This window comes from Propithecus coquereli, unplaced genomic scaffold (genome assembly GCF_000956105.1).
Source record: "Propithecus coquereli isolate 6110/MARCELLA unplaced genomic scaffold, Pcoq_1.0 Scaffold114, whole genome shotgun sequence".
Classification (NCBI taxonomy): Eukaryota; Metazoa; Chordata; class Mammalia; order Primates; family Indriidae; genus Propithecus; species Propithecus coquereli.
In genome coordinates, this window is record NW_012135414.1 from 1,147,817 (window position 1) to 1,173,206 (window position 25,390).

The 25,390-nt window shown below is 49.6% G+C and overlaps 1 protein-coding gene across 9 annotated transcripts in view; it reads left to right on the top strand.

The window, feature by feature from the left end:
• The window catches only part of PAX5 (paired box 5), a 177,665-nt gene that overhangs the window by 666 nt on the left and 151,609 nt on the right, over nt 1-25,390 (top strand). For 8 of the 9 annotated variants that reach the window (XM_012656063.1, XM_012656072.1, XM_012656081.1 and 5 more), the window contains exons 2-3: nt 12,759-12,924; nt 18,307-18,504. In XM_012656063.1, coding sequence (XP_012511517.1) covers nt 12,759-12,924; nt 18,307-18,504 — 364 coding nt within the window. The remainder of the gene's footprint in view (nt 1-12,758; nt 12,925-18,306; nt 18,505-25,390) is intronic. The other variant, XM_012656126.1, reaches the window with a different exon arrangement.

Genomic DNA, 25,390 nt, shown 5'->3' on the forward strand with positions numbered 1-25,390 from the left:
TGAGTGTCATTTATATAAATGGAATAATGCTTGAGTGTACATCTACTGTTTTAAGGGTCTGTGTTCACCTGTCCTATCCCAGGTTTTTGGAAATGAGAAAGAAGGAGTAACATTGACCTATCCATTTTTGGATGTCAACAGCTGTCCAGTGTGTACAAACCAATGAACACAAAGGTGACTGCCTCTAGGCACAGACATGGGTCTGGGACCTATGGAGGTCTGTGGTGCTAAGTATGTGCACGGTCAGACCCAAGTCCCATTCTGTTGGGAGATGGAACCAGGAGTGAAGGTGTGAATTCAGGGTGTGTAACCTCTCAGGGTGCAGTGTGCACTGCCTTGCTCTGTGGGCACTGTCAAGCCTACCATTTGTACAAAAAGGTCTCCTATGGCAGGCACAACCTTGCAGGTGAGAACAGGCAGTCTACAGGCTAGTTGTGACATTTCTAGGGACTCTCAGCCTACCCTGCTTTTACTAGGCAACCCTCTGACACTTGTGTGTCTGTCTGTGTGCACACAGAAACACAGTGTCCTCAGGTTTTATCCTGTGGGTGCCGCTCCAATGGAGGAGAGCACAAGTGGGTGAATGTGTGTGCCCAGTCTGGGCATTCATCTCTGTTGCTTGTATTCACACAGTCACATATGGCACTGGGCTGGGTATGCCTCCCACAGGCCCAGGCAGTGGGTAGCAGGGTGTGTTTATGTCTGAGAGGAGGTGGCAGGGGCAGTAGGCCTCCGTCTGCACTGAGGCATGTTAGGTATGGAGGCCTCTTTCACTCACTAGGCCACTGTGCTAACCCCCACACAAACACACTCCTGGCCCTGGCAAGAACCCCCTTCTCCCATCTCTGTGCCATATGTGAGCCCCCACCTCTTCTCCAGCCCGAAATACAAGTCAAAGAGCAGAGAGATGTAAACCTAGACCCCAAACCCAGGACAACTTCTTGGGCATAGATGTATTTCCGAAATTGTGACTGAAGAGAAGAGAGGGCAGAGATCTAAGAGGCAGGAAAGCCAGAAGAGCATTCCCAGGATGAGGGCTCAGAAAAAGGAGTCTGGAAACACCCTCTTCTCCAACCCCAATCCCAGAAGGCCCTCCTTTCCCCTGGTGATGGGTCCCTCAGTAGATGGGACTCTCAGAGGGACCTGCACCTGGGACTAGGGATTGTGTGTGTGTTGGGAATGGGTTGGAGGTGTGTGAGGGCCAGGGAGAGGGTCTGCACAGGGGCTGCCTCTCCCGACAAGCTGTCTACAAAGAATGTAATTCATGGCGGTCGATGGGCTCTTTGATTAGTTCAATTGCCTGAATAATCGTTTAATCAATAAAGCATTTCATTCCTCAGTGCAGCTGGACTGGGTGGGGTTTGGGGTGGGGTGGGGGAGTCCTAGGCTGGCCAGAGGTTGAAATCTAGAGAGCCACGCCCCCTCCTCACCGAAATGTTGGGGTGAGGGCTGACTGCCCAGGAAAGAACAACAGCTCAGGTGACATTGTACTTCTGCCTGTGGGCACCAGCCTGGGCCAGGGCTGGGAAAGAGCAGGGGGCTGAGAAGCTGTCCAAACTGGCACTCAAAGGAGGGGGGGCCAGGTCTGGTTTCTGCAAGGGTTTCTTCCCTCTCCCAACTCTAGGCCTTTCATGGGCCACTAGACCTCTCTTTTCTTCCTTCACAACTATATTCCATTCCTTCCCCAAACCTCAAGTTTCTCCATTTGCATAATGGGGAGGGAGTATGTCCTGGGACTTGTAGGAGATCATAAAGAGTTATGCAGGGAATACGAATGGATGGAGAAAAGCTAATACTGGGCAAGCTACCTGCAATGGGAGCCCTTGGATCCCTAGGCCAGGAAGACCTCGATAGGCTGAACACTTTCCCACTGGGCATTGACATCCAGTCTTACAGCTCTGGAATGAGCCTGCAATGGACTGATAGTAAGAATCCCCTATCCATAAAACTTCATCTCACAGAGCCTTAGGAGGTTGCAAGTCAGGGGTTGTTCTCAGCATTACACACAGGGAGAAGCAGATGCCCTAGGAGAAGGAGCTGCATGTCTTAAGTGTTTGGGAGAGAGAGGTAATCCCAGCATGCTGGTAAAAAACCCCTATTAAGGAGGTTTACACAGTTCTTGAAAAACCTGGTTAAATTCTCCTCTGCCCACCTTCTCCACCTCTTCAACAACTCTCGCAAACAGATTCTTGATCCAGGTGCAGGAATCATGCAGGAATCGAATCCCCTGTGCTCCGACTTGCTGTGTAATCTCAGGTTAGTTAGTTGCTTTTCCTCTGATATATTTTGTTTTTCTTCTTCAAATGAGGGTTAGAGAGAGCCCACTGGGCTAGGACAGAGATGGCCACTGCATCTCTGATCTTCCCTGAACTGAGCAACCAGTCTGAATCCTATAGGCCTTGCTTTGCCTGAAGCAAGAGCAGGGAAATGGGCTGGATTTGGGCTGCGGGAGTCCATCTCAGGCCCACAGAGCTCTATAGCAGCCCCAACATCCTATCCTGACGCTGCAGTAGCATTGCGCGCTGGGAGGTGAGAGAGGGGAAGCCGGAAGCGGGATGTGTCCCGAATGAAGGGAAGTCTCTGACCAAAGACCCAAGTGGACGCTCTCAGGTGTTTTGGTTTCTCAAATATTATTCTCAATGGGCTTTCTTTCAATAGCAAAACTTTCGAAGGCAATTCGATTTACAAAAATTCAGCTCCTTGCCATATGGTTTCCTTTCCTGGTCTTCAGCCCCCAGCATCTAGCACAGGGTCCGGCCCAAAGCCCTGCTACTGGGAGAAAGAAACCACACTACTGCAGCGCGTAACAATGCTGGACCGCATTCAGGGCGGCAGCAAGACCAGCTTCCTGCTTGTCTTTCCGGGACCCAGACTGCGCCTCGCTGTTGTTCAGAGAGGCAGGACTGAGGCGCGGTAGCTTGCTTCCGCCAGGGAATCGCTGTGCAATCTTGGACTAGTCACATAACCTCTCTGAGCCTCTGTTTGTTGGCCTATAAGGCTGGACTAGGTAGCCAAGATATCAGGTCTGGTTGCACCTCTTGGGATTGGAAGTTCCCGGAGACTGGCCCCTTCGGGCAGTGGTGAACAACCCGCACTCAGAGGGAAACTCCCTCTGCCCGGAGCACCAGGGTGTGCGGGAGGGGACTGCTCTCGATGCTCAGGTAAGGCTGGCCCTGTGTATGACACGCAGCAGAACACTGTCCTGAAGCCGAACACTTACTGTGTGAAATGGGGTATCCAAGCTACTCCTGTTGGGGTAATATCTGCGGTTGCATCCCACCTTAGCAGTGCCCCGAGAATTCTATCTAAACAGCACAGGTGTCGGAAGAAAAACCGGCTTGTGCGGGCATATACTAGCCGGGTTCTTTGATTTGGCAGCATCCCTCTCCCCCGCCAATGCCCTGCCATCCTGAGAGTGGCTCTGGAGAGGCGCTTTTGAGAAAGAGGTTTCTGGCTCACAGCCTTTCTTCTACCTGAGACTTACTGTGTGACTTTGAACAAGTCTCATCCCGCCTCTGGGCCTCAGGCTCCGCCCTTGCAAATAGCCTCAGGGCCCTTTTAGCTCTAAGACTCTAGAATTTGAGTTTGTAGGCCCCAGCCTACAAACGTGCAGGGCTAGGAGTGGAAGTGTCACTGGCTGCGTCTCTCAGGGCATCCAAACCCTTCGGCCTCTTATAATGCAATTATTGGGAATGAAACAAACAACAAACCCTTCCACCTCTCTAGGAGTAGGCAGAGCGGCCACGTCTAGTCTGGGCTGGGACTCTGAATTCTAGTCATTTCAGATCTACTGGGCTCCTTTGGGTGAAGTGAATCCGGGAACCCTAATCCATCGCGGTCCCTCTCTACTATTGCGATCTTCCTGCCCCAAGGCGGGGGTGGGGTGGGGTAGGGGGGCGAAGATCCGGACTGGCAGGGTTCCAGACAAAGGAGAGAAAACGCCCGTCACCCCATCTCTGCGCACGCCGCAGCCTCGAGGGTCCCCTGAGGCCCGCCTGGGGCCGTTTTCTGCAGCTGTGCCCTGGTGGGGGTGGGGACGGGTGTCAGCGCCGGAAACTTGTCTACCGGTCGGGGGCAGATGGTTTTGGGACCGGGACAGAAAGTGGGTCCAAGGGCCGCTCCAGCGTAGGGGTGTCAGAAGTGGAGTAGGGGTTGAGAGAAGGGAGAGGAGGGGAAACTGAGGCAGAAAATGAAGGGAGAGGATGATCCAGCAATCCTCCCAGGATCAGCCTGTGCTATGTCCTCCTTACAAGCCCCGTCTTGGAGCAGGCATCTCAGAGCCCTTGTTTTGGTGGATTTATATTTAATATCAAACGATCATCACTTATGAATCCCAAAGGTGAGTTTTCACATCACTCCCAGGAGCCGCTGGGGCAGGGGAATCCTCAGTGTCCGGTACCGGGGCTTGGCCCTGGCACACCGTAGGGCTCTCAGAACTGTAGCCTCCCGGGTGAAGAATGGCTTCCTTTTCAAGGTCCAGTTCCTTTGATCGTGGTCCCAGAGCCTTACACCCCCGAGAAACGGAGACTCGCTGGTCAAAGTCCTTCTGGGTCAGGAGAGTTCCGCTAGGAATCCAACCATTTTGTCTAAGTAGCAACAGGGACTTCCTCGGAAGAGGAAGGTCGGATTTTCCTGACAGCTGGAAGCTGCGTCTTTGTAGCGTGCCTGGCGCAGCTTTGCTCGACCTTTGCAGATACAATACGCCCGCGCACCCGCCCGCCCGCTTCAGGGACCCTCGTTAGCGCTGGAAGCCACTCAGCTAGCTCATTTGGTTCCCAAGAGTCCTCGCACCGAATGCGGAATTGCTCCTGCCAACAGAAACTTTCAGCTGCTCTCATCACCAGCCCTCAAAGCGCCTGGCAGCTCCTGGTCTGAGGCTGGAAAGAGGGCCTGCCGCTTTGTGCTTGGGCAACCTGGTCCAAAGCCTCAGCCCCTCACCCCAGGAGCGTTCTGGTTACAAGCTTTAAAGGGGTGAGAGATGTCCCTCCCGCCTCCCCCCGACATCTCTGTCTTTGGTTAAGGCAGAACTGGGGGCGTGAAGGAGGAGTGAGGGAAGAGGGTGGACAAGGTGGAGGCGGCAGTGGTTTAATAGGTGCTTGATAAAAATTATGAAATACTTCTGTGGAAGGAGCCTTCATCAAAGACTAGGTAACCCAACTCTGCCCATTTTACAGATGAGGTTAAGTGAGGTCAGAATGGGCAGATACGCACACTCAGAGCCCATCTCTAGTCTGATGGTACCGGATCTCTACTGCGCTCCTTGTCTTTCTCCAACATGCATTGTTTTTTTGTTTGTTTGGTTTTTTGTTTTTTTCTGGAGACTATTCCTCTACCCTCACCCCTCACTCCTGCCTCGGCTGCCTCCAATCCCTCAGGGCGTCCCAGGATCCCAACGCCGCGGCGGGGAGGTCGAGCCCCCGTGGGACCCGTGGCGGGACTCTCCAGGCACTGCGTGGGCCCACTTCCCCCTCCTCACATCCTCCATCCACTAGGCCTTCACCCAGCGCGTTTGTCAATGAACGTGGCGCCGGCGCCTGGGCCCCGCCCCCTATTCTCTCCCATTGCCCAGGTGTCCGCTAATCAGGCGGAGCCCGTGGGTTGCTTAGCCAATGGGGCGGTGTTTCGGGCCAGGGCCGTCTACCGCCGTTCTGATTGGCTTGATGGAGCGTGATTGGCATGTTAGCCCCCGCCCCGCCTCCGCCCCCGCCCGGAGGGAGGCTGAGCCCCGGGCGGCGCTGTCCACACGCAGCGGGTCCTGAAAGCGGCTCCGGGGCGGCGCGGTGGCGCACTGTGCGCGCCGAGCAGGCGGAGGGCTAGCGCCAGCGGCAGCTGCAGTAGCAGGGCCGGCAGTCAAAGCCGGCAGCGGCTCGGTCTCAGCCCCGGAAGCCCCGGCGGCCTTAGTGGCGGGGACCCTCCACTCTCTCCTCAGTGCCTCGCTCCACGCCTGGGGCAGGCGCGGCGGCCGTCCCGGAAGAGGCAGCTGAAAGACAGTCGAACCAGACGGCCGAGGGAGGGCAGCGGGGCTCGAAGAGTTGGTAGGCGTGAGTCAGATACCCAGGCGAGGAGGAGCCGGTCGCTGTTGTCCCCATTCCTGGTCCCAGCGATGGGGAAGCAATGGGGGCCGCGGGAACTTTGAAGGCAGCGCGTCCCGGGTTTTGAAGGCTGCCAGCTCCTGGAGACTCCGGAGTCTCGGCCCCAACGTCAGTGGCGGAAGCATCTCCGAACCAGCTAGGACCCCTCCGCTGCCGGAGAGGAAGTTCTTTGCAACTTCGTCCCAGACGTCGGAAAGCCAGTCGGAGAGAGGCTGAGTGGGCAAGTCCGAGCCGGAGAGACTCAGAGAAGCAGGAAGAGAAAGGATCTGGCGGAGCCCGAGGGGTCGAGGAGGGACCCTGGAGGCAGCGAGGCCGCGGAACCAGCCTGGCAGATCCCGGTCTCGCTGCCCCCTGAGTGAAGCCAAGGGCCGTGTGTTCCGGTGGCGTCCTCAGAGGCGCTCCTAACCCAAGCGGGGGATCCTAGCCGTCCTGGAGGCGGGCCCCTATGCTATGCTCCGCAAGCCACGGGCGCCTTGGCCTCAGCTACCCTGGGCTGGGCCCGGAGCCGCCGCTTGAGCCAGCCAGGGAGAGAAGCCAGCCGGAGTTGGGCGCCGGGCGCCGGCTCCCCGCTGGACTGCGCTAGCGCCGTTTCCCGCCTCTCTGCGCAGCTCCCGGCGGTCTCCAGCTGGGAGACTCTGAGAGAGACCCTGAAGCTCCAGCAGTGATTTCTGAGCCCAGCTCGTACGGTGCCCGGCCTGGTGGCGCGGCTCCCTAGCCGCCCTGGGCAGCCCCTTGGCGCCGGGAGGCGGCGGCGTGGGCCGGCCTGCAGTCTGGAGCGCCCCGATGGAAATACACTGTAAGCACGACCCGTTTGCATCCATGCATAGTAAGTAGGCGGCGAGCTCGCTTCTCTCACTCTCCGGCCGGGACCGGGTTGGGGGTGCCGGACCGTGGGGCAGGTACTAAGGCCGGGGGGACCCTGGGATCTCTGTAGCCTCTCAGCGAACTTTGCAAAGTGCAGGGCTCCCAGGCAGGGAACGTGGAACAACGCGCTTGGCCACCCAGGCCGGAGCACCTGGTCCGGGAATCCCGCCTCCGGCAACGCGTATTGTAGGTTGCAAACTGCAGCCTTTCAGGGTCTCTGGCAGCGACATTTCAGCGCATTCGGAGAACCCTGGCTTGCACCCGTAGGGGGCTCTGGGCAGGGCTAGTTGGAGGGCACGAAGTTGTAGGGAGAGGTCAGTCTGAGTCTCAGACAGCGCCCCACGCCCCAACCCCGATGGCGCCTTTTTTTAGCCACGGGGCTGATCAAGACTGGCGCTTTGAGGGAAAGTGAGGCCCTGGCCAGTGCCTGTATGTGTGTAGGGAGAGGTTGAGTGCTAAGCTAGGACACCGGGTCCAGGGCTCCAAAGACGTCTTGGAGTTGAGGAGGGGGATTTGAAAAATCAACGAAGTAGCGGTCCCTGAGTTAAGCTTCTGATTAGGAGCTGGCCGGTTCATACAGAGACCCTTAAAGACCCCATCGGGTCCTTCTCTGCAGGACGCCTGCCTCGTCATGGCTTCTCCCCTTAAAAAAAAAAAAAAAAAGGAAAGAAAGAAAGAAAGAAAGAAGCCAATTAGTCACCACACAGGCGCCCCCGCCTTCTGAAAGACGCCGCGTGTGTAGGAGACGGGAAGGGTCATTTCGGGCGAGGGCAAGGCCCACCCGGCTGCCTTACCCGCGGGGATCCTGCCAGTTCACCCATTAGCACAGCCTCCTGTGAGATGAGCGCTCCTCTCACGGTGAGTTAACGCCGGATTAGATTCGGAGATTTCAAGGAAATTCCAAGTGTAACGAATCGCGTTTCCCTTCTGCTCGCTGCAGAGCCGGACCGGAGGAAGGCGCCAGGCTTTGGCAGCCTCCAGTCGGGTGACCAGCTCGATTCTCTGCGGGCTGCAGGTCAGGGAGTTGCTCCGGAGCCGGGAGCCCTCCCCAAGCCTGGTTTCCCCTGGGCAGCCCGGAATCCAGCTTCCCCAGCCATGGGTCCCCTATTTAACAAAGGCTGCAGAGACCCGGCTGGAGAGAAGGCAAGCTTCCCGGCGTGTATGTCCGTGTCTGCCACGAAGGGCTGAATGGCCCGGCAAGCAGAGAAAGACTGGTCTAGGCAGCTGGGCTGGCTGCGGGCAGGTCAGTTTCTCATTGTGTCAATTTCCCGAGTCCGAAGTAATCCACCAAAGCGATGGGGAGATTTGTGCAGAGAAGGCACTTGCTCTGGTCCCAGCCCAAACGATTCCTCACCTTTTGGGGCCTGTACCCAAACGGTTTCCAGTCCATGGTGACCCCAGCACCCTCCCCAGCCTTTTCCTGCTGGTCTGGAGCCCAGGTCTGGGGAGGCTCTGATCTTGTGGAGCGTGCCCCAAAACAAACGAATTGGGGCAATACTCTGAGATGTGGGCAAGCCCTTGGCTCATCCAAGAGTGAGTGGGAAGACAAGATGGTGAGGAGCAGCCCCTGCACTTCTTTCCTCGCCAGCAGGAATCCACAAGCTCTCACTGCCTCCTTCTGCCCAGAGCTCTGCAGCCCAGAGGTCATGCCCTGGCCCTTGGGGGGATAGCATCGGATCCAGAGGTCTCTGGGCTGTGTATCAGCGTGGAGAAGGCAGCTTCTTCCAGGTGCAGGTTAGCCAACTGCTAACGTCTGTGCCTCCTTGTCCAGGCCTTCAATCTGCCCCCTCCTCGGGAAGTGCTCCCTCCCATTTTCAATCTCCCTGGCAGCATAGTGGGGGCTGGGCCCCAGCCAGCCTAGCTCCAGAGCTGGTAGGAGCCTTGAGCCCTTGGCATATCTGGAAGCACTCTCGGTTCTGATGCCCAAAGCCGTTTGCTTGCATAATGTAGGCCTGCTCTGGGGGCCCCAACTTGCTGGCAATGGAGATGGGGGGTACAGTAGATCCTGGGAGGTGGCTGGGATAGTAGGGGCTCAGACCAAGTCCCACCTCCTCATCTTTCCTGGCCCTGGTCAGTTTTTTCCTGTCACCTCTCCCCGCCTCTACCCCCTCCCCACCGCTTCGAAGCAGGACAGCTTCTATGGGGAGGGGCAGGCACTACCAAGAATGGGCTCCTGGGTTCTGAGGTGCCCCCACCCCCTAGTCAAGGCTTATCATTCTTATCCTCCATGTCCTCCTGCCCCCCTCCTGAGATGTTTCCCTCCCCTAGGTGTCTTTACCAGTTACAAAGCACTTTTGCAGCCAGTGTCCTACCTGAGTGTTGCCTGAATCTTTAGCTATACCCATTTTACAGAATATGATACTGAGGTTAGAGAGACAAAAGGATTAATAGGAAGTTCACATGGGCAAAGCCATGGCTGGTTCTTGGGTCTCCCAGACTTTTTGACAAAGGCATAAAAACGATACTTCTGAGGATTCATGATGGAAGGAGAGAGAGAAGTACTCAGATTCCAGAGAGAGGGTAGTGGACTATGTAAGTGAGTACACATGTGCAAAGCTCTCTCTCTGTCTAGTCCAACCATATCTGTGTCCACGGCCTGACTGTCCATGTGTGCCAACACCTGTCTATCCATTGGAGAGTCCATTAGGGAGATTTCATCCCTGCCCTTTCCCTGCACTCCTGTTTGCGTGTCTGTGTGCCCCTTCATTCTTTTTCTCTGGTGCATCTTAGGAGGAATTTCAATGATCCTGTGGGTCCTGGAGTTCAATCTGTGGCTGAGTCAGCAAAGAGCCATCCCCCAAGACCCTAAGCCCAGCTATGGTCTTTGGGGTATGGGCAGGGCCCCTGGTGGGTAGCATGTTCATATCAGAGCCTGAGGAGCATCTATGGAGGCCAGCCCCTTCCAGACCAGAGCCATAAAGGCCCCAGGGGCATCTGCAATTCAATCTTTCTCTCCCCATCCCCCACTAAACCCTGCTTAGTCTGCCCTGTGGGGCTGGTCTGTTTCCCATGTATCTGTCCATCTGTTTCCCGTTTCCGGTCTTCATCTGATTCATTTGCAACTGTCTCTGTGTCAGTCTCTCTAAATTCTGCTGGCCTTGAAAAGTGTAGCTGAGTCCAGTCTTCTCCAGGCACCCTTCCATGGGATGAGCGCTCACCTAATTGGGGTCCACGGGAAGTAGGGGCTGGGACTTAGGTTCTTCAAGGAGAACCTAAGCAGGACTGGAGCTGGGGTCCCAGAAAACAAAAATCCCCTCTACAGGAGTCCCCTATCCTCTGGAAGCTCCCTTCCTGGGCTCCTTCCATTTTCTCTTCTTTTTGCCTCCTAATGTGTACCACGTTCACCTTTCTTTTCTTGGCCCATTCTAGCTTCTCCATTCCTTTTTCTTCTCCTCTGCCTGCCTAGCCTGCTGTTTCCTTTCCAGGCACTCTCCTTGCTGTCTGTCTCATTTAGTCCCCACCCTTGCACCATTCTCCACACACCTCTTTTTTCCTCTTTTCTTTCCCCATGCCTCCCTTCTCTAAGACTTTGGGCTTTACTTCCTCCCAATCCCAGAATAAGTGGCCTTCCTCAGACCACAGTTGTAATTCTTCTCACCATTACCTTCAAAGAGCTCTATTGGGTAGGACTGTGACCAAGGCAGAGAGGGCCACGTGGGGTTGGGAGCCTTTCCAGGAAATTAAGGCGGGTAAGAGGCTCTGAGGTCACCCTGGGTCTGGTGTCAGCTGTGAACCTATAGATCAGTCTCTGGAAGAGCATTAGCTATTCAGCCTTTGTGGTCAAGGATAGAGGGTTTGGGGGCTATTGCCACCTACAAAGACAAGGCTCTAGGAGACCCTTGGGGTTTTTCCTATGATGCAAAATAGCCCCCAAAGCTCATAAATATCCTGCAGGATTACTTTTGGAATTTAAGTCCTCTGAAAGTTACCACTGTGTTTTAGGCAGAAAGTCTCAACTGCCAGTGATATAGGGAAGAGGCTATTGCAGATGGGCCACAATACCTGGATTCCCAGGTTATCTCAAAACTGTGCTAGGTGTCTTAGCCTTCTTTCCCCCTTGTCCTTCCAGATGAGCTCATAACAATTTTCAATTTACTTTCTTTTACTTAAATCCAGTCTGCTCCTGGAAGATTTGTATAACCCTTTTTTATTAGATGTTCCCAGCCCCAGAACAAAGCTCTTGATGAGGGTAACTGCAGTCTTTCTGTTTTAGGTAAATTATGCAGTTGTGTTCATGACTGCAAAATCTTGTTTGGAATGATTTTCCTTTTTCTTATGTCTAGAGTGTTGTAGAACAATCAAAACTGATTAAAGCTTATTTTGAAAATCTGAGAGAAATTCAGCTTAGAACTGAACTAAGTACTGCAGTTATCTGTAAAATTATGTTTTTCCTTGACATAAGCCTAAACTTAGAAATTTGGGAAAACATTCATGGGAAACTTCAGTGGATTGCTTGGACAGGTTTTAGGAAATAGGTTATGTTCTGGTTGTTTCTGCCCCCTCCGTATCATATGTTGTTCATGAAGGTGAGTAGTAGCTGAGTACTGGGGGAAACAGCTGAGATGAGTCAGCTATTTAATGTCTTAGAGTTGGAGTGTATTTGAGTGTGTGACCTATGACATGCCTTGGCATCCCTTGTACAGTCCAGTCCCAGCCCAGTCCTGGTTTAGGAGGAGGTTTCTCCTTCCTTGGCCTCTGAGCCGCCAGCAGCATCAATACATGCTTGGACTTGGCTTTTGGTTCCAGTACTCAGCAATATCAGTTAGTGGCTGATTGATAGCTGTAAGGTCAATGATGTTGCTACATTGGATCACTCTATGTTTGCTAGTGGTTTTACTTGGTCTTCATTTTCCTTGGGTCCCTGTTTCCCTCCAGATGGACCTCGATGTAAGAAAAGGGAGCATATAGGTGGAGGAGGCACTTTTCCACACTTCATTTCCTTAAAATCTATCCCAGGGCTCTTGTAAAACCGGGGACTCGAAGATTTCTTTGGCTTCTTTATTTCCCCCAAACCAAATTAAAGCTGTTTGTCAATCGTAAAACACTCCAGAAATTCCAGGGAAACTCCTTTATAACAAATCTGATGCTGTGGAGTGGAGTGTGCTGTGTGTAGAAGATCCTATGATACATTTCTTTTGTGTGCTCTGAGCAGGTACAGTGGTCAAGTCTACATGTCAGCCTTACCTTCTTAAAGGAAGGGTTTTTAACAAGGGCAGTGGTTGGGTTTTTTCCTCAGTACTCTGCACAGGCTGTCTAAAAAAATTTTTTTAAAGTCCTTCGCTCTTGCATTAGATTTATGATTAAAAATATCTTTTTCTGAGATACAGGTTTATTGGAGTGGTCCCTTTCACTTTTAAAGATATTTGTTAAAAGGAAAACAGTTTCCTTTTTTTCTCTTTAAATTTTATGTTTTCTAAAACATATTTTCTCCCCAGGATTTTCCTTAGACCTCAGAATCATGTAATAAGTTATGCCCCTTTAGTATAGATTGGGGTCTTCACACATTTCATTGTTAAAAAAATTATAAGGAAAATAAATGCTAATAACTAAAGGAAACCTAGTATGGGGATGCTTGCTGTCAATAGCTCAATTGACTGGCTGCAGATGGACAAAGGCTAAGATTAATTTTAAAAAGCAATCTGGGGTCCTTGTGTAGTCTGCACAAGAGGACTCCAGGCACAAGAGTTCCAGCCTGCCAGCCATTTGCGATCAGAGGGGCACTGGGTGCTCACAGCGGTGCTTCTACTATGTGACTCGTTCTAACCCCTCTTTCCCTTTCCTTTTGTTTCTGATCTATTTCAGGACATGGAGGAGTGAATCAGCTTGGGGGGGTTTTTGTGAATGGACGGCCACTCCCGGATGTAGTCCGCCAAAGGATAGTGGAACTTGCTCATCAAGGTGTCAGGCCCTGCGACATCTCCAGGCAGCTTCGGGTCAGCCATGGTTGTGTCAGCAAAATTCTTGGCAGGTAAAGGCAGGAGCTCCAGGCTTCCCTTGATCTTTCAAATAAAGACCTAAAACATGACCCGGCAACTGTCAAATGTGCCAGTGTTATAGTGAGAATCATGGCGGCGTTTTGCTCCACACGCATAGCACTTTAGAGTTTGCAAAGCCCTTTTGAGGCCATCCAATTCAAAGTATCCCTGGGAAACCCCTGTATCAAGTGACATGTGCAATGGGGTGACCTAGTCAGGAGGGACGGCATGTTTTCTGAAAGCCTGGTGAATTGTTCTAAAGAACTCAAGAGCAAGAGGCTCTTGGGAATTTCCCCTACATATCTTAGGTCAGCGAGGACTGGGTGGAAAATCTTTAAATTATAATATCACACAACCAGAGTTCAATGTTTCATTTCAATGTTTTCAAAAACCACATTCCACTTTTAAAAGTCAGCTGTCATCTTTAGTTTTGGGCTGGCTATTAGCAACCTTATTATGTTGGGCTGCAGTATTTTCCTTCTCTACATTTTGTTTCCTTCATAGTGACAGGCATCCTAAGTATACATTAAATTAGGGAGGAGAAAAAAAAAAACCAAACACTAACTCTCAAATCTGACATTTGAAAGTTGCCACTTGACCCGGCGATTTGCTGCAAGCAAAATACTAACAATGACGATTCTCCCAGAGGGCTTTTAGCACTCTCATTTATTTTCTCAATAACCTCAGCATGATCCAGCGAAGCGTGTTTTAAAATGAGGAAACAAACCTAGGGAGGCCTAAAGGACGCCTAGACCATCCTTGTCTCACCACCTCCCAACACAAAGCCACGGGTTTGTTTCCAGGCGTGTGATGTTGTCATAGGTCTGCCCTGGCAGGCAGGAGCATTTCTCGGGTTTAGCTGCTCCATGCTTTCTTTCTATGTCTTTCCCTGGGTCAGAAAACAACCTGTGTCCTGTAGCTTGCATTACGGTTTGAGAACAGATGCCTGAATAGAAAATAAATATTTTCAAGTGTATCCGTGACACTGTGACTTTCTGCTTGCACTTTTCCTTCCATCTGCGGGAATTCAGGAAATTCTCCAGATGGAGGGAGCAACAGTTTCTAATAACCTTACTAGAGGCCAAGGGAAGAAGTTTCAGGGCCAGGGGTCTGGCAGTTCCTTTAGGGACCTCGATCCCTGCTTTTATTCCGTATTCTGTGGCCGGGTGCAGGTCCCTTCAGCTGTGCGGGCTGCGGTCTCCACTCCTGCTTAGCAGACGGCAAGCAAAGAAGCCCCAGACACAGGGAAGGGAGGAACACAGGACATCAACGTAGTGTTCTTGTTCGACAGTTGTTTTAGACAGAGGATGAGAGAGTAGAAGAAGAAAAGTAAAAGAGAGAGGATGGAGAAAAGAGAGAAGAAATGAAAGAGAAAAGAAAATGATTTTTAAAAGAGAAATAGAGATAGAAAAATGAAGACAAATAAGGTGGAAGGAGGGAGAAAGAGAGAAGAGAAAAATATTTTAGAGTATCTCAGCATCAGACTTCTAGAGCTGAATGGCTCTTAGATATCTTTTTGTGGAGCCTCTTTATTGTACCGAGGGAGAGGGAGAGAGAAAGAAGGCCCTTCCTTTGTTTTTGCTGAGACATCTTTGCTGAGCCGACATTTTGCTCGCTATTTGAAATCTTCTCAGGGCAGGATACTGAGACTTTTTCCGAGGGGACATCCAAATGCTGGGTGTTCTGGTGCTCTGGAGACCTCCAAATCTCTCATGGAGACAGAGGGGAACAGGGACCCTTCCAAACCCAGCTGGCAGCCTTCCGCAGCCCAGAATAGATTTGTCACTAGGTAGAATGGCACTCGGAAGTTACGTGCCGCTCCGGTGCCTGGCCGTTTAAGTTGTCAACAATAAATTGGAATTTCATAGCTCATTATTTTCATAACTAAGAACCACAGTGGACAAAATGTCACTCTAATTAGAACTGCCTTTTAAGAAACAAGTTCAGCCCTAAAACAGAGTGACTGGGAATTTCTGAACTGGGGCTGTTCGATCCGCAGATTTTTTTTTTTTTTGGTCACTGAAGAATTTGATGGGTGTACAGGAGGTGACAGATTGCAGAGAGCATGTGGTGTGTGGTGGCTGTGGTTTTCAGAGGCTGTGTGGCAAGGCAGGCAAAGTCCCTGGGGTAGGCAGGGACCACCGTCATCTCAGGAAGGTGGGCGGTCTGCCAGGAGTGTGGGCATTCAGTCCACAGAGCCCAAAGCTTCGGAGGGGCTTGAGAGATGCAGCTCGGTGGCATGTGAGGCCGAGTTAAATCCACCCGGAGCTCAGCTGTTTTCTTTTTTCACTGGAGTCTGGTTGGGAGGTTCAGGTCATTTGGAATTGGGTGGTATGTTACGCGGTAATAATAAACACTCAGGGGGTTTTAATCCTCAACACGTGCTCTTTATTTTCTGTTCTGCAGAGCTTTTTCTTAACCTTCTATATTTCTGTCTTCACAATAGCCCTGCAAAGCAAGCAGGGTAAACATCCTCCCTCTGTTATATAAATGGGATAACTGAGGCCTAGAGAGGCCAACTGAGTTGGCCAAGATCACACAGCGAGTTAGTGTCAGAGCCACTGACTGGCACCTGCACCTCTTGACTGCTAAACTAAAATGCTCTTTGCACCGAAGGATGCCGTGTGTTGGTGGGTGCTGTTCGTCTTTTGTCTGTAAGCCAAAGGGCTGCACGGCTGTTTTGCTGAGATGAAAGGATAGTTATTAAATCTGAATCCTCACGTGACACAGTTTCGAGTTGGGGTTTCAGGAGTGTCAGGGTTGCCTTCAAAGTGCCTGGCCCATGTGTCAGTCAAAAGGAAGACAGAGACCTCTCACGCCCAAATCAGAGCCTCTCCCGGTTGGCGCTGCTCAGGTGGGATGGGCAGAGAGGCCTGGGTGCTGTCACCCACCAAACATGTAAGTGAGGGCTGGAGGCGGGGGCTTCATCCTGCTGCCCTTTCAGAGCTGCAGTGTGAATGTCGCATTCAACTAACATGTTTTGGGTATCCAGCTCAGGGTCGTCCATGTGTCTGTAACCCCTTCCTTGAGATTGTGTCTGCCCTCACAGACACTTGGTGACTTGATTGAGTGGCAGACGGAATGAAAAAATGCATATGAAAATGCCTGGTGAAGAGTACAGCTCTCTGCAGTTGCGAGGGATCATTAGTATCACTGTTTTAAGTTTTATAACCGAAGCAGCAGTTTGCTCAGAGTCAGATGGGAAAGCTGGGGCTGCCTCTAACCTACAGAAGGGAGTTGGGCAAGTCACTTAGTTTTCTGATCATTTATTTTCCCTTCTATAAGGCTCTGTGGCCTCACAGGATTATTGGGAGGATCAAGATAATTTGAGGAAGTGTTCTGTATACTTTAGAGTGCTGTGCCTAATAATGAGTTGTGTTATAGTAAAAATCGACTTTCTATTATAAAATTGATAGAACAATTGGAGGCTGCAGAGATTGCGGTGTGCCCTGATTTAAGTACTTTTCTAGGCTTCTGGCAACAAAGTATTTTCTTGGATATTTTAAAAGAGCTATTTGTGAGTAATAAATTTTTCAGCAATTACAGAAAAATTGCTGAAAGCAATATGTTAGAAAGAGGGAGGATAGGTTGAGTTTTGCCTTGTGGTCAAAATTTGTTAGTGACTCACTCTTCTCAATGAAAAATAGAATTTTCACTTCCACATCACTGCTCCCAAATTATTTAATCTTTTCTAGAGTCTTCACTAACTTGGCCAGACTTACGTAGACTGAGGATTTCAGCATCTCTGTAAATGTGACCAATTGTTGTTCCTGGGTAACATTTCCCACCTGTCTCGGAATCACCTCATTCCCTTACCTATTATACATTCTTGTTAGGTTTGAAAATTACCAGTCATTTCTAAAATGTCTTTTTGGTTAAAAAAAAAAAATTCAACTGCAACATAATCTCCTTTGGAAGAGGAAATCAAGAATTCCTCTGTAAATATTGAGAGAGACATCCAGGGACAGCTCAGATTCAAAAAAGGAATCAAGTCATTTTTTCCCGCTGAAATGATCTTTCATGGCACTCTTCTCCCTGGTCTCGGTTTTACTGTAAAACCCTGACATCCTATTTTCGTTAACGAGGAAAAGCTGATAGCATGGAAATGTCCTTAGAAACAGCCATTTACCTCAGGGGAGATCCCTGGAAGAGCTGCCACGACTTGTGGTTGGTTTTTCTGATTGCTTGGGTTTTGACTTACAACACACATTTCCAGTTAATTCTGGAATCCAACACTCCTTTTGATTTTACACCAGGGTTTTTATTTTTCTCTTAGGGAAAAATAAGTTACATTTTAGGGGGCAGTTTCACAGAATGCTGGGGTTTCTGCTATGGAATGGGAAAACCGGCAAATCAAAGTATAAGCCACCTTGCTGGGAAAATTTTAGTTCAAGAGGCTGGGCCACAGTCCTGGCTTGGCCACTTGGTCTCGTGTGACCCTAGGGAAGCTGTCCACGCTCTATGAATCTCAGTTTTAGACCTGTAGATGGGGACCTATTCATTTATTTGTTCATTCCTTCATTCATTCATTCAAAACAATTTATATGCTTTAGCACTGTTGAAGATCAAATGGGAAAACTGACTTGCAAATTTTCTGTGGACTATAAACTGGTATATGAATGTGAAAGAATTTTGTTAATGCATAGCCTCCTGTCAGCACCGTCTGACACCAATATAATGTGAGCCATATATGCAATTTAAAGTTTTCTAGTTTTACTGTTACATTAAGAAAAGTACAAAGAAATAGGTACGATTAATTTTAATTATATATTTTATTTAACCCAGTATCTAAAAATTATCATTTCAATATATAACCAATATAAAAATTATTAATGAGATATTTTATATTCTTTTTTTGGTACTAAGTTTTAAAAATCTTGTGTGTTTTATGTTTATAGCACATCTTGATTCAGACTAGCCACATTTTATTTTTTTTGAGACAGGGTCTCACTCTGTCACCTGGGCTAGAGTACGGTGGCATCATCATAGCTCACGGCAACCTCAGACTTCTAGGTTCAAGTGATCCTCCTGCCTCAGCCTCCCAAGTAGCTGGGACTATGGGTGTGTGCCACACCCCGCTAATTTTGTCTATTTTTTTGTAGAGACAGGGCCTTGATCTTGCTCAGGCTAGTCTTGAACTCCTGGCCTCAAGTGATCCTCCTGCCTTGGCCTCCCAGAGTGCTGGGATTACAGGTGTGAGCCACTGTGCCCAGACTACCCACATGTCAGACGTTCAAAAGCCACATATGGCTGGTGGCTGCTGTACTGGAACAATCAGATCTGCATGTTTCCTAGAGAGAATAGCCCATTATTTTGTTGCCAACATTCATTTCGCTGGTTCCCCATGGCTAAGCTCCTTTCTCCTTGGGTCCTAGGTATTATGAGACGGGAAGCATCAAGCCTGGGGTAATTGGAGGATCCAAACCAAAGGTCGCCACACCCAAAGTGGTGGAAAAAATCGCTGAGTATAAACGCCAAAATCCTACCATGTTTGCCTGGGAGATAAGGGACCGGCTGCTGGCGGAGCGGGTGTGTGACAATGACACGGTGCCTAGCGTCAGTTCCATCAACAGGTGAGCCGCTGGTGCCTGTGGGTGGCTAGGGATCTGGGGGCAGTGGGGGTCCTGGAGGTTCTGTGTGTGCCTTCCCTGAAATCTGGTCTCTGCTTTCGCCAAGTCCCTTTAGGGCTTATTGGACAGGAGGGGTTGCTCACAAGGCCTGTTGGGTTTCTGTTACCTTTCCCTTCTCTCCAAAGTGGATAGGAGTCCTAGGCCCAGAGAGAGGGGGCCATGCCAACAGCCAGGCTGCTTGAGACTCTTCTGAGCCCAGAGTGATTTCTATCCCTTCTTTCACTGCCCACCTATACGTATGGAGCACTTTGCAGTGAATCGTCCTGACTAGGCCCTCATAAATGCCACTGTCCCTGCAAGCCTGGGCTCAAAGTCTGAGCACTGGCTCATCTCAGAGGTTCCCAGGAACAAAATCCTGCCTCTAGTTTGGGCAGGGGTTGAGCCAGTGAGTGAGGGGAACGGAGCCCTGCCTTGGAGTTGGGAGACTCGGCTTCGTGTTCCAGCTCTGCCGCAAGCTTGAAGTGGGACCTTGACAAGATTCTTCCTCTCTGTAAGAGCCCGGGGCCCTGGTGGTTCTGATGCAGGTCTTCAGTCCCCAAGGGTGTTGTCCAGGATGCTAAGATGCTCTAGAGGTAGGGGATTGTCCTCTCCTCAACTCCACTGAATCTCACACATGGAGAGAAAGAACCAGAGAAAACCCTGGGTGCCAGGCACAGGATCTTCCTGGGGGCCACAGTGGCTCCCTCTCCTCTCCAGTCTGAGCCAAGATACATCAAAGGGCGCTCTCTGAGCTTTAAAAATAAATGTCTGGAGGAAAGTTTTCTATTGTAGATGGTGCATTCGCAACTCCATTTAAACCCAGAGTCAAGGATGCAGTTGTGACATGAACAGAAATGATTGTTCTTTAAACTCTGCAGAGAAAGGAGAAGCCAGCAGACTGAAAACTTGAACAGTTCCCATTTCTCCAAGGTTATACCCTACTGTCCGTCATCAGTGCAGAGCCTGTCTGGGCACAGGGCACACTTACCCCTGGCAGAAAGAGGTGGTCAGACTAGAATGTCTCTGAGATCCCCTCTGGTCCTGGCAGTTGTTCCTTCCGTGATGGCTCAAACGCACAGAATCACCATGTACATCATGTTGACGTTTTGCGTCCGGCTGTCTCATAAACTGCAAACCTTCGCGGAGGTTTCATGCAGGCATCATGCAGGGTGCAGAGGGAATTGAGGGGAATCAGGCACACAGTTCTCAGCCTCTCTTCTAGTGGGGCTCCTCCTGTCTGGGCTGGGATTCTGACATGCACTTGGGAGTCTGGGCCGCCTGGATAAGTTTGCTGAGGAGCTAGAAATGTTCGTGGTGGGTTTGTGGGGGAATAACTCCTGTTCTTTTTCTGGAGTACGAGGGGCTCCAGTGTGTCTTGTGAGTTCTCTCTTCTGGCTCGGTGTAGGATTTCCGTGACAAAGCAACATGACAGGCAGTTGGCCTGCTCGGCAGGGGGAACTGTGGCCAAACCCCTGGTCAGGCTTTGGGGGCCCACAGGTTTCCTAGTGTAGGGAGCACATAGAATTGGTGGGTTGCAAGATAACTTCAGGTTGTCCATGGGGCTCACAAACTCTAATGCCTTACCTGGGGCCAGGCGGGTATGGTAAGGAAGGAAGCAGGCCAGGCATAAGACAGGTGCCGACTTTTTCCATTCTTCAAGACAAGCCAGAAGCCAGGACTTTTGTGTACGTATGTATATATGTTCGTGTATGTGAAATCTCTATATTTTTAAATGGAGGCAACTGATTGCAATAGAAAAATGCCTTGTGGGGCAAGCATAACCCATTTCCAGAGCACGGGTTTATGTCCTTCATAATGTAAGGATGAAAATTATTTTGTGATGAATCTATTTTAATGTATTTGAAAAATATAAATAACAGACCAAACCAGTAGGTTTGTGAACTTTGTGAAACTCCGCTTGATACCCCCCTCCAACCCTTATAGTAGGGAACTACAATTGCCTTATAAAATAAATTTATTTAAGTCAGAAAGTAAGCTATGTGAAAGAAACCTAAGAGGCAAATAGAGCAGTGGTTAGAGATGTGGCAAAGGCCTTGCGGGGCTAGAGGGTGAGCGCCTAGGAAATCACCCGTCTGCTGATGCTCCCTGCCTGCAGTCGTGCCACGCGCAGGTTCTGAGTGCCGGCTGCTGCGGCCATGCTAGCCTCAGGGCCTCTTGAGTGTCCTGGTCCAAAGCTGTGGCCCGGCTGGCCGTGCCTCTAAGGTGCTTTCACATCTGTGGTCTCCTACGCTCCTCAAGGCCTGACTCTACCCTGAGGCAGGGGCAGACACTGATGCCCAGATGGGGAGTGCAGAGGAAAGTGACTTTGAGATAGAGATGGGAGGAGAGCCCGGGTCTCCGGATGGTAAGAGGAGGGCTTGTCTCTTTCCACCACAGTCTTGTAGGGCTCTGCCAGCGACAGCACTGAGGATCTGCGAGAAGAGAGGCAAAGGGGAGTCAGGAGTCTTTCCTTCTCCGTTTCAGGGCCTCGCAGGCTGCGTGTTTTGCTGCCTGTCTGCCTACTCCCTCCTCACCCTTAGCCCTTTCCAGTGCTCCAGGGGCTTCTCTTTGGGAGCACTCCCTGACTCCTCGCTGCACTCGTCAGTGACAGCTCACTAAGCGTGGGACAATCTCCTGCCACTGCATTCCCCACCCCTCACCCCCAGAAAGCCTGAGCCATCCCAGCATCCAGTTTTATTTTCCATGTGAAGGTAAAGCTGCCACTGCATTCAATGGACGTAGCTTCTACGTACCTGCCTTGCAAATGCCACTGTGTAAGAGGGTCCACAGCTCTCTCCCAGCCCTGCCTCCCTTGGAGGCTACTTCTCACTCTTCCCCTATTTCAAACAGCTAGGGAGGGAGTGGTGGCCAGATTTGTAGCTATTCTGGTCACGGGGTCCTCTGCATGTCCACCCCTAGAAGTGTGTGCTTTTCTGCTGTCTTCAGGGGCACCCACCTGGGAGACCATGACTGACAAGGGAGTCAACAATGCTGAACTAGTTCTGCTAGGCTTGGGAGAGATTTCCTGAGAAACAAAGCACCCTGTTCATTTGACGTCTTAAGGACAGATGCGTGCTGGGATGCCGCACGACCCACATGAGGGATTCTTGGAATCCAGTCGGAGTGTCGGTTGGAGGTGGCTGTCCCAGAGCTGGCTCAAACAGTGGGTGGAATGGAGTCTTCCTTCTTCTGTCCCTGTGGCTCTAAATCCCAGGGGCCAAGTGATGGGGACTACGAGTGGCATTCCCAGTTTGGGGCAGGGGGGCAGCTACAATAAGCACCAACTGGTTGTCATGTGATTCTGATTTTTTAAGAAAAGCTAGAAATCAGGTATTTATGAAAAATCTCCCAACTTATAAATATTAGTAACTAATTCAAATAAAAGTAAATATACTGTATAGGCCAAACAAACCTTGTTGTGGCTGGACGTGGCCTGGGGAAGATGATTTGTTAATTCTGGTCTTCATCCTTATTTTGGTGGTAAACCTTCAGAGACTATTGACCCATTCCCCCTTTCTCCTCCACGACAGTCACAGGTTTGCGTGCCACCTGTGGGTCCCCTCCCAGCTTGGCTCAGTTGGCCCCCTGGTTTTTCAATTCTCAGCATAGCTGATGGACAAGCTTCTTACTGCACCGATGGTACTTTGATCAGTGCCTTAGACGTGGGTGTTTCTTCAGCCTTATCTCCCCACTTCCTTTTTCAAGGCACCATGATTTTCTTTCAATGTAATTTTGTGAGGGATGGTGGGGGGCTGGTGGTGGAAGACCTAGCTTTCCTTTCTTTCTTTCTTTTTTTTTTCCCTTGCGATCCCTCCACGGAGCTTCCTTTTCTTTCCCTCTGACCTCGGAAAAGACCTAGCCTTTCAAAGGAGGGGGAGTGATGTTTACATGGGATCCTTAAATGTCTGTAATACATAAAATCCCTCAGAATTTTAAGCCTCAAATCCTAAATGGATTTTGAATCCAAATAGGCTTTATGCCTCACATAGGAAGTATTTAGAAGACGGACTTCTTCCTTTGAAGGTGGCTCAAAGAAAAGTGCTCAGGCATGGGAGCTGGGAGTCTGGGCTGACTTACTGTGTGACCCTGGGCAAGTCACTTGAGTACTCTGGGCTTCAGTTTCCTTATCCATAGGAACAGTTTGATTGCTGAGCTCTCTCCTCTGTTGAACAATCTAGGATGTTCATACAGTATGGCATCCATAGTCATGCTTTTACTCAGCCAAGTAAAGGATATGCCTTTTAGGGTTGACTGCCAATTTACCCCAACTATCTCTGGCTTAGAAAAAGCCCTGAGCATGCTCTTACTATGGTAAGTCTTGATGGTAGCTTACATTTTTGATTTTTAGTTTTTTTTAGAATTGTTATGATTCTACTACAGCCTTGTTCTTACCACTACTATTTCTTCTCAATGGGAGATGATGCTCTTTGTTTTGACTTGGCAGTTGCTGCAAGCAGGTAGGCAAAATCTCTCATACCTGGAGACGGCTTTGGAGGGTTCCTTATAATTCTTGGATCCCCCAAAATGATAGCCCCACTGCAGCCTTAAAATAGGGCATAAGGATGGCTATATTCCCCTCCCTAGCTTCCAAGGGGACCCCATGTGCTTTTTAAGGCCAATGTGAAAAATATGAACAATTTAAGGTTGAAGCTGGTCATTAATATTTATGAAGACACCACTGAAAATAACATCTAACATTTATTGATCACTTACTATAAAGTATCTACTATTCTAAGCATTTATTTTATTTTATTTTTTTTGAGACAGAGTCTCACTCTGTTGCCCTGGCTAGAGTGAGTGCCGTGGCATTAGCCTAGCTCACAGCAACCTCAAAACTCCTGGGCTCAAGCGATCCTCCTGCCTCAGCCTCCCGAGTAGCTGGGACTACAGGCATGCGTCACCATGCCTGGCTCATTTTTTTTTCTATATATTTTTAGTTGTCCAGATAATTTCTTTCTATTTTTAGTAGAGACGGGGTCTCGCTCTTGCTCAGGCTGGTCTCGAACTCCTGAGCTCAAACAATCAGCCTGCCTTGGCCTCCCAGAATGCTGGGATTACAGGCGTGAGCCACCGCGCCCGGCCTATTCTAAGCATTTAATTAATTTAATCCTAGTAAAAACCCTATGAGATAGGACTGATTCTTAGTCCCTTTTTGCAGATAAAGAAACTGAGGCATAGAGAGGTTAAGTAATTTACCCAAGGTCATGTAGTTGGCAAATTGCAAGGATGGGATTCAAACTCTAGTAGTCTAGTTCCAGAGACTGTATACTTAATCACTATGCTGCAGCTGCCTCCCAATGGTTTATGACAATTAATAATGCTTTACGAGTGATATTTATAAACATTTTTTTAAATGAGGAAAACATAATTTTCTTTGCTTATGTACAAATTTAATAGGCACTGCTTTGAAAAGTTAGGAATTTAAGCTGAACTACAGTGACATATTTTGCTATATATTTATATAGAAATAAATTATATTTATATCTGATATATTCATAGATTCACATATCTAGCAATATATCTCTATAGACACTTACGGAGAAGGGACATATACAAAAATACAAAAATTAGATCAGATGCCAGCTTAATTCCAGGTGGTCAAAAGGACTACCTCACTCGCAGGTCTTTGTCCAATACGTTCCGAGTTTGCTTAGTTAAAATAAGTGGTTTGAATATTGGGGAAAACAAAGAAACAAACAAACACCCTGAATGTATTTGTGGTAACAGTTAAGCACAAAAGTTTCTTTGCTGAGCTCAAGGAGCCAGGGCACCAGAGGGCCTGTGTGGTTAGACTGTAGGGTGAACAGAAAAATTCATTCCAGGCTATCAGCCCAGGACACGGAGTGCCCATGGTGCCCAGCACTGAGCCGTAAGAACAGAGAGGGCAGAAGCTACGGCCCAGTGAGTTTAAGGGGAGGCACCGGCTACTTCTGTCCTTCTTTTGTACAAGCTGGAGACTCAGTGCAGCCTTGAAATGAACTTCCAGATATAATGGTCTAGAATGTGAAAAAGCTGCTCATAGAATGTTGTATGAAAAGAGCAGGATGCAAAACTGTGTTTAAAAGATGGTTTAATCCTGATTTTTGTTAAGAGAAAAATGGATATTTCTAAATATGCATAGGAATGTTGGTATCATGGATATATACCAAAATGTGGTTTTAGATGTCTTTGTAATTTTCCATGCTGTCCAAATAGGCCACAATGAGCACATACTACTTTTATAATGAGGAAAAACTCTAATAAATGTCCTTTCAAAAGGTAATAGTTTGAGGCTGGAAAAGAACTTTTACAAAGGAGCTGAACATTTTATTATGACCCCACTCTTCTCCCAAATGCCAAGGAAGGAACTTTCTTCTAGATCCCAGGGGACTTTGGCTTGGCCCTGTTCTGCTGCTATAAGATGCTTGTGGTCTCGTGAAGGCCCCACGCATTGTCCCAGCTGCAAGTCTGCAGCCCAGGCTCCCCAGAGCCCAAGGACATACAGAAGGACATCAGAGCTGCCAGGTGGCTAAGGGAAGGCAGTTCAGCTGTTATCTCTTTTATATACTGGTACTGGGCTTTCCCATAAGATTTCTTTTTAAAGGATTTGATTACTTAAAAACAAGTGAAGAGTGGCTTGTTTCAACTCCCTCATTCTATTGAGGCTCATAATGGAATGGACTTGCTCAAGGTCACAGTCAAGTTCATAGTAGAACTTAAGCAAGGTTTGCCTCTGGAAAGACAGGCTGGGATACCCCTGGCTCCAGCCCTGTGAATCCTTTCTGTGAGGTTTTGTGCGAGGTGGGCTTCCTCTTAGCAAAGCCAAGCCAGGTGTCTCCTGGCAGCACTTCAACCCTCCCTGGTTTCAGAA